General features: G+C 39.4%; 1 protein-coding gene across 1 annotated transcript; it reads right to left on the reverse strand.

The window, feature by feature from the left end:
- Window positions 1-224: 224 nt before the first annotated feature.
- Window positions 225-11658, reverse strand: LOC138874748 (uncharacterized). Its single transcript, XM_070153530.1, has 7 exons — window positions 11433-11658; window positions 2925-3605; window positions 2748-2828; window positions 1436-2087; window positions 1137-1384; window positions 784-1028; window positions 225-533 (listed from the first exon to the last, which is right to left on the reverse strand). Exons 1-7 carry the CDS (start codon window positions 11656-11658, stop codon window positions 225-227), a joined length of 2442 nt encoding a protein of 813 aa, XP_070009631.1.
- Window positions 11659-12520: the final 862 nt, after the last annotated feature.

A 12520-nucleotide genomic window follows, 5' to 3' on the forward strand; every position in this document is an offset into this window, starting at 1 on the left:
CTGTCAAACATTATGCATCAATGCATGAAGAAATGCAGAATTGAGACAATAAGATATGAGAGCAACATTGATTGTAATTGCTTAGATGAAAATGATGAGTTACAACTCTACTTATCTAAATAGCTCACTAACCAACTAAAGCAACTAATGTCCAGCTTTACAAATTAACTCTAACTACCTATTAACTAAAGTTATCAACTAACCATGGTTAACTTAATTAACGACTATCCTTTACACCCCCTCAATCTAGGAGGTATGAAGATGTTCTTCATTCCTAGCTTGGATACCAAATACTCATGTAGAAGTCGACCAAGACCCTTAGTGAGCACATCTGCCTGCTGCTCTGTTGCGGCTAGATAAAGGGTGTTGACAATACCCTGTTGAACCTTCTCGCGGATGAAATGACAGTCGATGTCAACGTGCTTAGTGCGTTCGTGAAAAACAGGATTGGCAGTAATTTGAATAGCAGATTTGTTATCACAATTTATGGGAACAGGGGATGGAGAAGAGACCCCTAATTCCTTGAACAACCCCTGCAACCAAACAACCTCTGCCACAGTCGAGGATAAACTACGATATTCTGCTTCAGCCGAGCTGCGGGAGATAATGGATTGCTTCTTAGATCTCCATGAAATCGGAGAGTCAATTAGTTTAACAAGATAGACAGTAACTGATTTTCTGGAGTTCGGACATGCAGCTCAATCAGCATCGCAGAAAGCTACCAAAGATTCTGAATATTGAGCCTTCATTAGGATCCATAATCCAAGGCAGGATTCAATGTACCTCACCACATGAATTGCTTGCCTCCATATGAGACTCTTTAGGACTATGCATGAACTGACTGAGACATTGGACATCAAAAGAAATATCTGGACGGGTAGCTGAGAGATAAAACAAGCAACCAAATAATCTTTGATATGGACCAGGATAAGATAAGGATGGATCATCAGTGACACCCATGTGAGTGCCAAATTTAGTAGTAGTAAGCTTTTGATTCACCTCCATAGGAGATGCAACATGCTTGGACCCTAAGAGGCCTAAATATGCATTTAACTCTAGTGAGTATTTCCTCTAATGCATCAAGATCCCCTCTACACTTCTAGCAAATTCGATTCCCAAGAAAAATCTAAGCTCACCTAAGTCTTTGATCCTGAAATTGTTTTGTAAGACAAGTTTGATAGCTTGAATCAACTGAGAGTCATCACCTGTGATGAGGATATCATCAACATACACCAGCACCACTACTATCTTGGCTGCAACTTTCTTAGTGAACAAAGAATAATCCAGATGACTTTGAGTAAAACCAGAATCAATGAGAGCTAAGGTTAATTTGAGGTTCCATTGACATGAGGCTTGCTTAAGCCCATAGATGGACTTATGTAGCCTGCAGACTAATGATTTATCACCAGAACTGCTGAAGCCTTGTAGTATCTACATATAGACTTCCTCAGTTAAATCCCCTTGCAAGAAGGTATTATAGACATCCATTTGATGGATAATCCACTGCCTGGAAGCTGCAAGAGCAATTACACTTCTGACATTAACCATCTTAACCACAGGAGAGAATGTTTCTTGATATTCAAGACCTTTTCTCTGATTAAATCCTTTAGCCACAAGCCTTGATTTGTATCTCTCAACTTCTCCTGAGGCATTGTATTTAATTTTGTAAATCAACTTGCATCCTATTACTTTCTTCCCTTTGGGTAAAGGTACAATATCCCATGTCTTATTGTCCTCTAATGCTTTGATTTCAGCCTTCATGGGATCTGCCCATTTGGTATCCTTAGCTGCTGCACCATAGCTAGTAGGCTCTTCCTCAATGGATATCTTGGACAGGTAACTTTGATACTTGAAAGATAGGCCATCATAGCCTATAACAACATAAATGGGATATCTGCAACAATTAACACCTTTATCCTTTCCTGGAATAATGTAATCTTGAAGCCAAGCTGGAGGTTTGGAAACTCTGGTTGACTTTCTGACATCAATTTCATGAGATTCTGTATTGACTATTGTATGCTCCTCTGTTGTATTGACTGTTGCACACTCCTCTATAACAGACTCTCTATGAGTATCTACATTCTTCTCTGGTTTAAGTTCATGTGTAGGTGATCAAAGAGCAGGATCATCAGGTGCCACATTGGTTTGAGGAAGAGACTTGTCAGTATGGCAATGTACTGAAGGAAGAACAGGGGCTACAGGGCCTTTTGAAGTATCATCCAAGAGCTCTTGTCTTGGTATAACATGAGAATCAAGAAACAAATGCTCAAATTTGTAAGACAATTATTGAAAAGGAAAAACATCTTCATGGAAAGCAACATCTCTAGTGATAAAAATAACTCTGTTTTCAATGTCTAGCCGCTTGTATCCCTTTTGGTATAGTGCATATCCAAGCAAGATAAATCTCACTACTCTAGGACTGAATTTGTCTGTTGTAGTCAAGTTGGTGGCAAAACATAAGCACCCTATAACCCTTAGATGTGCCAATGAAGGTTGTTTGTGGTGCAACAGCTCATAGGGAGTTCTATTCTGGAGGACAGTGGATGATATCCTGTTAATTATGTAGACTGCTGCATCAATATGATAACCCTAAAACATGGCTGGGAGATGCCCCTGAAACCTAATGGCCCTAGCTATCTCCAAGATGTGTCTGTGCATCATTTCTACAATCCTATTTTGTTGAGGAGTGTAAGGACATGCGCTTTGATATAAAATTCCATGTGAAGTGAACACTTCCTTGCAAGTACTGTTGAAGAATTCAACACCATTATCAGATATGAACTTCTTTATTATTTTCTGAAACTGAGTCTTTTCCATGATAATGAAACCTTTAAGTAACACAACAACATCAGATTTAAACTTCATTAGAAATAACCTTGTATATCTTGTACAATCATTAACCAAAGTAAGGAAAAATCACATACCATTCTGTGTTGCTACTCTACAGGGACCCCAAACATCCATGTGAATGAGCTCAAAGCTATCTAAACATATGCTAGAACTTATTGGAAAAGGAAGCCTAGTCTGCCTCGCAAGAGGACAAACAATACATTTATTTAACAACTTGTTGGAGTGAAAACTATTGTTGCCTTGGAAAACAGGAATTCTCTTTAAAACTGAAACATGCACATGCCCCATCTGCTTATGCCATAAAGCTGTTGAGCCATCTCTAGCAATGCCTCTAGTGACTGCAAAAGAATGTGGGACTGCAACTCTTTTATTCTTTGCTAACGACTGTATGTAGTATAGTCCATCTAATTCTCTATCAATCTCTTTCACCCTTCCATACAAGAGTTCTTGAAACACACAAAATGTTGGGAAGAATGTGACATAACAATTCAAGTCCTTTATCAACTTTGACACAGACACAAGATTGAATCTGAATGCTGGTACGCATAGGACATTACTAAGGACATCACCTCCTGAGAGTTGGTGGTTCCCTCTGTGTGTGATTGCAATTGAATCCCCTGTAGGCAACTGCACCTGCCCTATATTGCCTACTAATGCAAGATTTTGCAGCAAGTCCTTATTTCCTGTCACATGATTGGTAACACCTGTATCTATAATATAATTAGAGCTATCTACATCATTACAAACATAGTTACCTGCCATATTTAAACTGACAGTTGAATCACCAATGGAAGTTTTCTACAATAGTTGTAAAATCTGAGAGTATTGCTCTTGTGTGAACCTTTGAGTGGGAACTCCAGGGCTGTTCATCTACCAGTTGCTTCCTTGTGTAGGTGCTATGGTAGAAACTCCAGAATTGGAGAATTACATGCCATTTCCTTCCATCTGCACAACATTTGCTCTAATACCATGCCAAACATTGTGCATCAATGCAGAATTGAGAGAAGAAGATCTGGGAGCAACATTGATTGTAATTGCTTAGAATAATGAGTTACAACTCTATTTATCTAGATAGCTCACTAACCGACTAAAACAACTAATGTCTAGCTGTACAAATTAACTCTAACTACCTATTAACTAAAGTTATAAACTAACCATGATTAATTTAATTAACAACTATCCTTTATAGGGGTTGTTAATTAGCTCAAGATTGCTCCTATTTGGTATACTTGTATTTTCATTTAAAATATCAATACCTCTCAATGATTTCCAGCTCATTTACTCAATAAAACTCTGTTCCTTGATTTTGGGATTCACGAAAATAGTTTACATGCTATTTTTTCTAAATACAGTTCACCTTGTTGGGAATAAACCCCCTACCAAAATAATATTCACGGTAATAAAAGCGGAATAATAATGTAGCACCGAGATACGGTAATTAACAAGAATAAAAGAGTAACAATGACACCAAGATTTTTACGTGGAAAACCCTTCTGAATAAGGGAAAAACCACGACCCCGAGAGGAGCAACTGATATCACTATAGTAAGGAATTTACACTTTGTAGGCCCGAGTAAAATACTACAAAGACCACTACAATACTCAAAAGAAATAACCCTCTTTTGATATTTCACCTCACTATAATATTGCTCACACTCTCTATTTTCTTCACAGACTATTTTTTTATACCCTGTTTGTGAAACCTCACTCTTTCTTTCTAGCTCTCAGATATATTTTCCTCTGAGATTGTGATAAAAGAATGAGAGCCGAAGCTCTCATTTTATAGGCAAAATATGCCTACCAACCTTGACCTTTCAACTTCTGCAGCCTGTCATTTTTGACAGAAAAATGAGAAACGTGAGCTGCCTGCTTCTGCCAACTTTGAAAATGAAGAAGAAAGGAAGAAAATAACTTCCTTAAAATGTGGGCTGGACCCCACAGATCTCCCCCTCCAGTCCCATTCACCCGAAGGAGGTAACTTCGCAGTTTCTAGTTTGAGTGCATGCCGACAAGTTCTTTGCATAGCTCGAACTTGTTCCTTGGTACCACCTTGGTCAGCATATCTGCGGGATTCTCACTTGTAGAAATCTTCAAGACTTTTAGAGATTCATCATCTACCATTTCTCGAATCCAATGATATCTCACATCAATGTGTTTGGTCCTTGCATGGTACATAGAGTTCTTGCTAAGGTCTATTGCACTTTGACTGTCACAATAGACGACATACTCCTTCTGATGCAATCCAAGCTCTTGAAGGAATCGCTTGAGCCATATCATCTCCTTGCCAGTTTCTGTAGCGGCAATGTACTCTGCTTCAGTTGTTGAAAGTGCAACGCACTTCTGCAACTTAGACTGCCATGATATAGCTCCCCCTGAAAATGTAAATAAATATCCAGTAGTAGATTTTCTGTTGTCAATGTCACCTGCCATATCAGCATCTGTATAGCCCTTCAAGATTGGATCAGATCCTCCAAAGCACAAACAATCTCCCGTGGTACCTCTCAGGTACCTGAGTATCCACTTGACTGCTTCCCAATGTTCCTTTCCAGGATTTTCAAGAAACCTGCTGACAACACCAACTGCGTGAGCAATATCAGGTCTAGTACATACCATTGCATACATCAAGCTTCCGACTGCTGAAGAATAAGGAACTTTAGCCATGTTCCCTTTCTCCTCCACTGTTGTAGGACACATCTTCTTACTCAACTTTAGATGACCAGCAAGAGGTGTGCTGACTGGCTTAGCATTCTTCATGTTGAAGCGTTCTAGTACACGTTCAATGTACTTCTCCTGAGATAGCCACAACTTTCTACTTGTTCTCTCTCGAACTATCTTCATCCCTAGAATTTGTTGTGCTGGGCCCAAGTCCTTCATATCAAATGACTTGGACAGATCTCCTTTCAACTTTGCTATCAACCCCTTGTCTTTTCCTACAATTAACATGTCATCCACATACAACAACAATATAATAAAGTTATTCTCAGAAAATCTTTTGAAGTATACACATGGATCAGAATAGGTCTTTAGGTATGTTTGACTTTTCATGAATGAGTCAAACTTCATGTACCACTGCCTTGGTGCCTACTTCAATCCATAAAGACTCTTATTCAATTTGCACACCATGTGTTTCTTTCCAGCTACTTCAAATCCTTTTGGCTGCTTCATATAAATCCTTCTTCCAAATCTCCATGAAGAAATGCAGTTTTCACATCCAACTGTTCCACTTCAAGATCTAGGCTAGCTGCTAAGCTCAAAATTGTTCGAATAGAAGTCATTTTGACAACAGGTGAGAAAATTTCGTCAAAATCAATACCTTTCTTTTGTTCGAAGCCTTTAACCACCAATCGAGCTTTGTATCTGACCAGCTTGCCATTTCCATCTTTCTTGAGTTTAAAGACCCATTTGCATTTGAGTGGTCTTTTACCCTTTGGAAGTTCAACCAGCTTGTATGTGCCATTTTTCTGTAGAGATTCCATCTCTTCTTGCATAGCTTTCATCCACTGGTTCTTTTCTGGATGGGACAACACCTCCTTAAGACTTTCTGGCTCCCCCTCATCACTGATGAGGACATACTCTGTGGAAGGGTACCTGCATGACTCTACCCTTGGCCTCTCTGATCTCCTCAGAGGTTGAGGTTGTTCTTCTCCCTGAGTGGGGTGCTCCACTTCCTCGACACCTTCATCAAGTTGCTCCCCCTGCTCAATAACCTCACCAGGTTGCTCCCCCTGCTCGGCAACCTCGTCGGTCGTACTTTCTGCACTTGTGGGATTGTTAGAAGTAGAAGGAATAGTAACAAAGTTAGGAATTATACCATTCTTCGCCTTTTCTGACATATCAGCAGCAGTTCCAACTTCACTTTCTCGGAAGACTACATCTCTGCTTCTGATGACCTTCTTCTTTACAGGATCCCACAGTCTGTACCCGAACTCTTCATCTCCATATCCGATAAATATGCAGGGAACAGATTTATCATCCAGCTTTGTTCTCTGCTCTTTTGGTACATGTGCAAAAGCTCTGCAACCGAACACCTTCAGATGCGAGTAGGACACCTCCTTGTTGGTCCAAACTCTCTCTGGGATTTCAAACGCCAACGGAACTGATGGACTCCTATTGATCAGGTAACAGGCTGTCTGAACTGCTTCACCCCAGAATGACTTAGGCAGTTTAGCCATTCTGAGCATGCTTCTCACCTTCTCCACAATGGTGCGGTTCATCCTCTCGGCTACGCCATTGTGCTGTGGGGTTCCAGGAACTGTCTTTTCATGTCTGATCCCATGACTTGAACAATACTCTTCAAATTCCCTTGAAGTGTACTCACCTCCATTGTCACTTCGGAGACGCTTTAGCTTTCGACCCGTCTCCCTTTCTACTAGAGCATGAAACTTCTGGAAAACTTGAAACACCTGATCTTTGGTTTTCAAAATATAAACCCATAATTTTCGTGAAGCATCATCAATAAAAGTAACAAAATATTTGTTACCGCCCATTGATTCAATTTCCATTGGGCCGCAAACATCAGAATATACTAAATCAAGTATATTCAATTTTCTTTCAGACGATGTCTGAAATGAGACTCTATGCTGCTTACCAAATAAACAGTAGTCACAAGGTTTTACCGTTGTACCTTTGGCATAAGAAATGAGTGATTTCTTGGCAAGAATCTGCAATCCCTTCTCGCTCATATGACCCATTCTTTTGTGCCACAAATCTACAGAAATCTCATCTTGTGCCGCGTTCAATTCACCTTGGCATATTTCTGCATTTGTCCTGTACAACGTGCCACGAGCAACTCCCTTTGCAATCACCAATGATCCCTTAGTGAGTCTCCACTTTTGATTTGCAAAATAACTCTCGTATCCATCTCGGTCTAAAGCAATTCCCGAGATCAAGTTCATCCGCAAATCAGGTACATGCCGCACATCCTTTAGAACCAATGTGCATCCGACATTTGTCTTGATACAAATGTCACCAATCCCCGCAATCTTTGAGTAACTTGTGTTACCCATTTTCACTGTGCCGAAATCACCTGCTACATATCTGCAAAAAAGATCTCTTACCGGTGTGGCATGGTGAGATGCCGCTGTGTCAACCACCCATTCCGACTCTGGACCTGACAGGTGCATGCATTCCTCTTCCTCATTTATAAAGAGGACAACATTATCATTATTTTGCACCATGGCGGCTGTGTTGTCGTCATTCTTCTGGCCACTGGTTTCACCTTTGCCCTTCCTTGGATTTGGGCAATCTCTTTTGAAGTGACCTGGTTGATTACAGTTGTAGCAATTTCTGACTCTTGATTTGGATCGGTTCTTTAACTTCCCACGAGCTCCGGATCTACCATAGTTGTTCGAACTCCTTTGATAACTCCTGCCTCTACCTTCTGTGATGAGAGTCTGTCCTTGATTTTCAGGCTTCTTTCTCATCTTCTCATTGAGTAGAAGAGCCGATGTGACATCTTTCAACTCAATAGTAGTCTTACCGTGCAGGATGGTTGTTGCCAAATTATCGTACGAAGATGGCAACGAGTTCAATAGCAAGATGGCTTTATCTTCTTCCTCGATTTTCACTCCGAGGTTGGCAAGCTGTGTGATTAGTCCGTTAAACACATTTAAATGTGACAAAAAATTCGTACCTTCACTCATGTGTAGGGCGTATAACTGCTTCTTCAGGTACAATTTATTTGTCAGCGTTTTGGACATGTATAGGCTTTCCAACCTTGTCCAAATTCCACGTGCAGTGTCTTCATCAATGATGTTATTTACCACATCATCTGATAAGTGCAACCTGATTGCACTAGCAGCTCTTTCATCCAAGTCAGCCCAATCCTCAGCTTTCATGGTATCAGGCTTTTTGGAATCAACATCTAGAACCTTGTGTAATCCTTGTTGGATGAGCAGATCTCTCATCCTTCTTTGCCATGTTGAGAAACCGTTATCTCCGTTGAATTTTGCTACCTCGTACTTTACTCCGGACATTTTTATTTTTCACCAAGTATAGTACTACCGACAGTGAATAGTATTTCAGTGAACGAGCAGAACCTGTGCTCTGATACCAGTTGTTGGGAATAAACCCCTTACCAAAATAATATTCACGGTAATAAAGCGGAATAATAATGTAGCACCGAGATACGGTAATTAACAAGAATAAAAGAGTAACAATGACACCAAGATTTTTACGTGGAAAACCCTTCTGAATAAGGGAAAAAACCACGACCCCGTGAGGAGCAACTGATATCACTATAGTAAGGAATTTACACTTTGTAGGCCCGAGTAAAATACTACAAAGACCACTACAATACTCAAAAGAAATAACCCTCTTTTGATATTTTACCTCACTACAATATTGCTCACACTCTCTATTTTCTTCACAGACTATTTTCTTATATCATGTCTGTGAAACCTCACTCTTTCTTTCTAGCTCTCAGATATATTTTCCTCTGAGATTGTGATAAAAGAATGAGAGCCGAAGCTCTCATTTTATAGACAAAATATGCCTACCAACCTTGACCTTTCAACTTCTGTAGCATGTCATTTTTGACAGAAAAATGAAAAACGTGAGCTGCCTGCTTCTGCTAATTTTGAAAATGAAGAAGAAAGGAAGAAAACAACCTCCTTAAAATGTGGGCCGGACCCCACACACCTTTGTGTTAATTTTTACATAGTCCTTTAGCTCCAACCAAAGTTGACTGTTTACACTGTCACATCATGTAAAAGATAGGAGTAATTGTAATAACTGCCTTTAATAAGTAGAGTTGTCTGAAAATTAGACTAATAACTTGCTAAATGTATTATATAATAATAATAATAATAATAATATAATAATAATAATAATAACGTAAAATTTATTTACACTGTTAGTGCATTTATATGTTAATCTCTTAAACGAGAATTGAGAAACATATCATGTTCTGTAATCTCCCCATCAAGCTCAGCATTGCAGATAAGTTTTTGGTTAGATTGTCATTAATGTCGTCATTTCTCGGATAAGGATAAACTAAGCCAGATTGAGCATTGATTTTGGCATATTTTAGTGTAAGAATCCAAACAAAACAAAAACAAATAACAAGCCAACCAACCATTACTATTGTTTTTAATTAAACTCTTTTTGATACTAACGCTGATATGCGGAGGCTGTTGGATCGACATTTGCATGTTAGCTGCAAAGCAAAGAAAGTGACTTCTTAAAATTAGATGAGTTTGTTTTTTTCCTCCTTATTGTAATCATAATGGCCCCTCAACTGTTGGCGAAATGGCTTGCACAAGCAACAAATCTTCAGACGCAAATTGCCCATTGAGCCATAATAATGCGGAACATAATATGAGGACCAGAGAGCTGTTGATTTAATGCTGACACTATTTTAAGGCGAAATACATTAAAAATGATAATTCTCAACATGTAAGCTCTACCAAGAGTTCTATAAGCAACAATAATGGAACATGAGGTCTAAAATAGTTGATCGATCTGATCGTATCGAACTTGTATACTGAAATGAAAAACATCAGTGTATATTTTCTCACATCCTCTAACAAGAGAGTTCAATAATGATTTGAGTGAGCAACAAACTTCAAGATTTTGTCTAGTTGATATATCTTTAGAATGTCATATATGACGTAATAAAGCCTTCTAAGATTTCGAAATCGTATTTTTTCTATATAATAACTTATTTTCGTCATTAGCTCGGATCAGTGGAGATTCATAACATATATAGCGGTCCCATGCTTCTCAATTTGTTTGTCATACTCTTAATTTCGATTAGTCCATAAATGCTTGAATCATTTCCGTACCGAGCAAATCAACAATCTTTAATTTAGAAAGTTTAATTGCGATATACTACATTAGTCCATATCTATCTTGAATTAGATTTGACATGTTAAATCACTTCACACAACCTGTAACTACTTCCTCAACGTATGTTTGCCAAACTACAACAAACAACGACAACAAACCTAGCTAGTAGTTCCCACAAGTGGGATCTGGGGTAAGATATACGCAGCCTTATCCCTACCCTTGGAAAGACAAAGAGGCTGTTTCCGATAGGTCCTCGGCTAGAGAACGACTGAAAAAGAAAAAGTAATTGCATCCTGTATGAATAAAGGATATCATACTAACACTAATGCTAGCGAACTGAGTAAGACAAAGAGAAATGTTCGACTACCTACGAATCTTCTACCCTAATCTTCGACCTTCACACCCTTCTATATAGAGCCACGTCCTCAGTCAGCTTCAGCTGCGCCATGTACCGCCTAATAACCTCTCCCCAAAACTTCTTAGGCCTACCTCTACCCCTCCTGCTGTCCACCGCGGCTAACCGCTCGCACCTTCTAATTGAGGCTTCTCTACTTCTCTTCTTAACATACCAGAACCATCTCAACCTCGCCTCCGGCATCTTATCCTCCACAGGGGCCACTCCCACCTTTCACTGAATAACTTCATTCCTAATCTTATCCAACAGGGTATGCCCACACATCCCTCTTAACATCCTCATCTCAGCTACTTTTATCTTCTGGGTATGAGAGTTCTTGACCGACCAACACTCTGATCCATACAACGTAGTCGGTCTAACTACAACCTTGTAGAACTTACCTTTAAGTCTCAGTGGCACATTCTTATCACACAAGACACCGGAAGCGAGCCTCCACTTCATCCATCCCACTCCAATACGATACATGGCATTTTCATCAATCTCCTTATTATCTTGTATTATAGATCCATATTGATACTTAAAACTACCTCTCTTGGGGATGACTTGCGTATCAAGCCTCACCTCCATATCTCCTTCCTGGTTATCGTTGGTGAACTTGCACTCCATGTATTCTATCTTGGTCCGGCTCAACTTGAAATCCTTAGGATCTAGGGTCTGCTTTCAAACCTTCAGCCTCTCGTTAACACCCCCCATCTCATCAATTAAAATTATGTCATCTGCAAATAACATACACCAAGTCACCTCACCTTGTCTCGTTAATGCGTCCATCGCCAAGAAAAATAGGTATGGACTAAGAGTTGATCCCTGGTGCAACCCTATCATAACCGAAAAGTGTTTCGAGTCTCCTCCCGCTACCCTAACCTGAGTCTTAGCTTCATCATACATGTCCTTAATCACCCTAATGTGGGCTACTAGGACCCTTTAGCCTCCAAGCATCGCCAGAACACCTCTCTCGGGACTTTGTCATACGCTTTTTTTTAGGTCAGTAAACACCATGTGCAAGTCCTTCTCCCTATACCACTCCACCAATCTCTTCACAATGTGAATGGCTTCCATAATCGAACACCCCGGCAGGAAACCTAACTGGTTCTTAGAAATAGACACACTGGTCTTCACCCTCACTTCAACCACCCTCTCCCAAACTTTCATAATATGCCAAACTAAAAATCATAATTACTCATTCAAATTGTCTAATATAATGTTTCCACAAACAATTAATTAGGTCAAAGAAAAATTGGCGGAAGGGATACCTTTTTGAGTAACTTGACCGAAAAAAACATCTATATCACTTTTAGGGAGTAAAAGCGGATTGTTTTAGACCGAAAGTCAAAATTTTATACTCTCAGACCACATGAAAAATAACTACAGGTAACATCTATAAAATATAGAAATGATAATATGAAAAATAAGACAGATTATGATATAAAATAATTTACACCATCAGTTATATATATAGTGCAATTTTTTA

The sequence above is a fragment of the Nicotiana sylvestris genome, chromosome 1 (genome assembly GCF_000393655.2).
Source record: "Nicotiana sylvestris chromosome 1, ASM39365v2, whole genome shotgun sequence".
Lineage (NCBI taxonomy): Eukaryota > Viridiplantae > Streptophyta > Magnoliopsida > Solanales > Solanaceae > Nicotiana > Nicotiana sylvestris.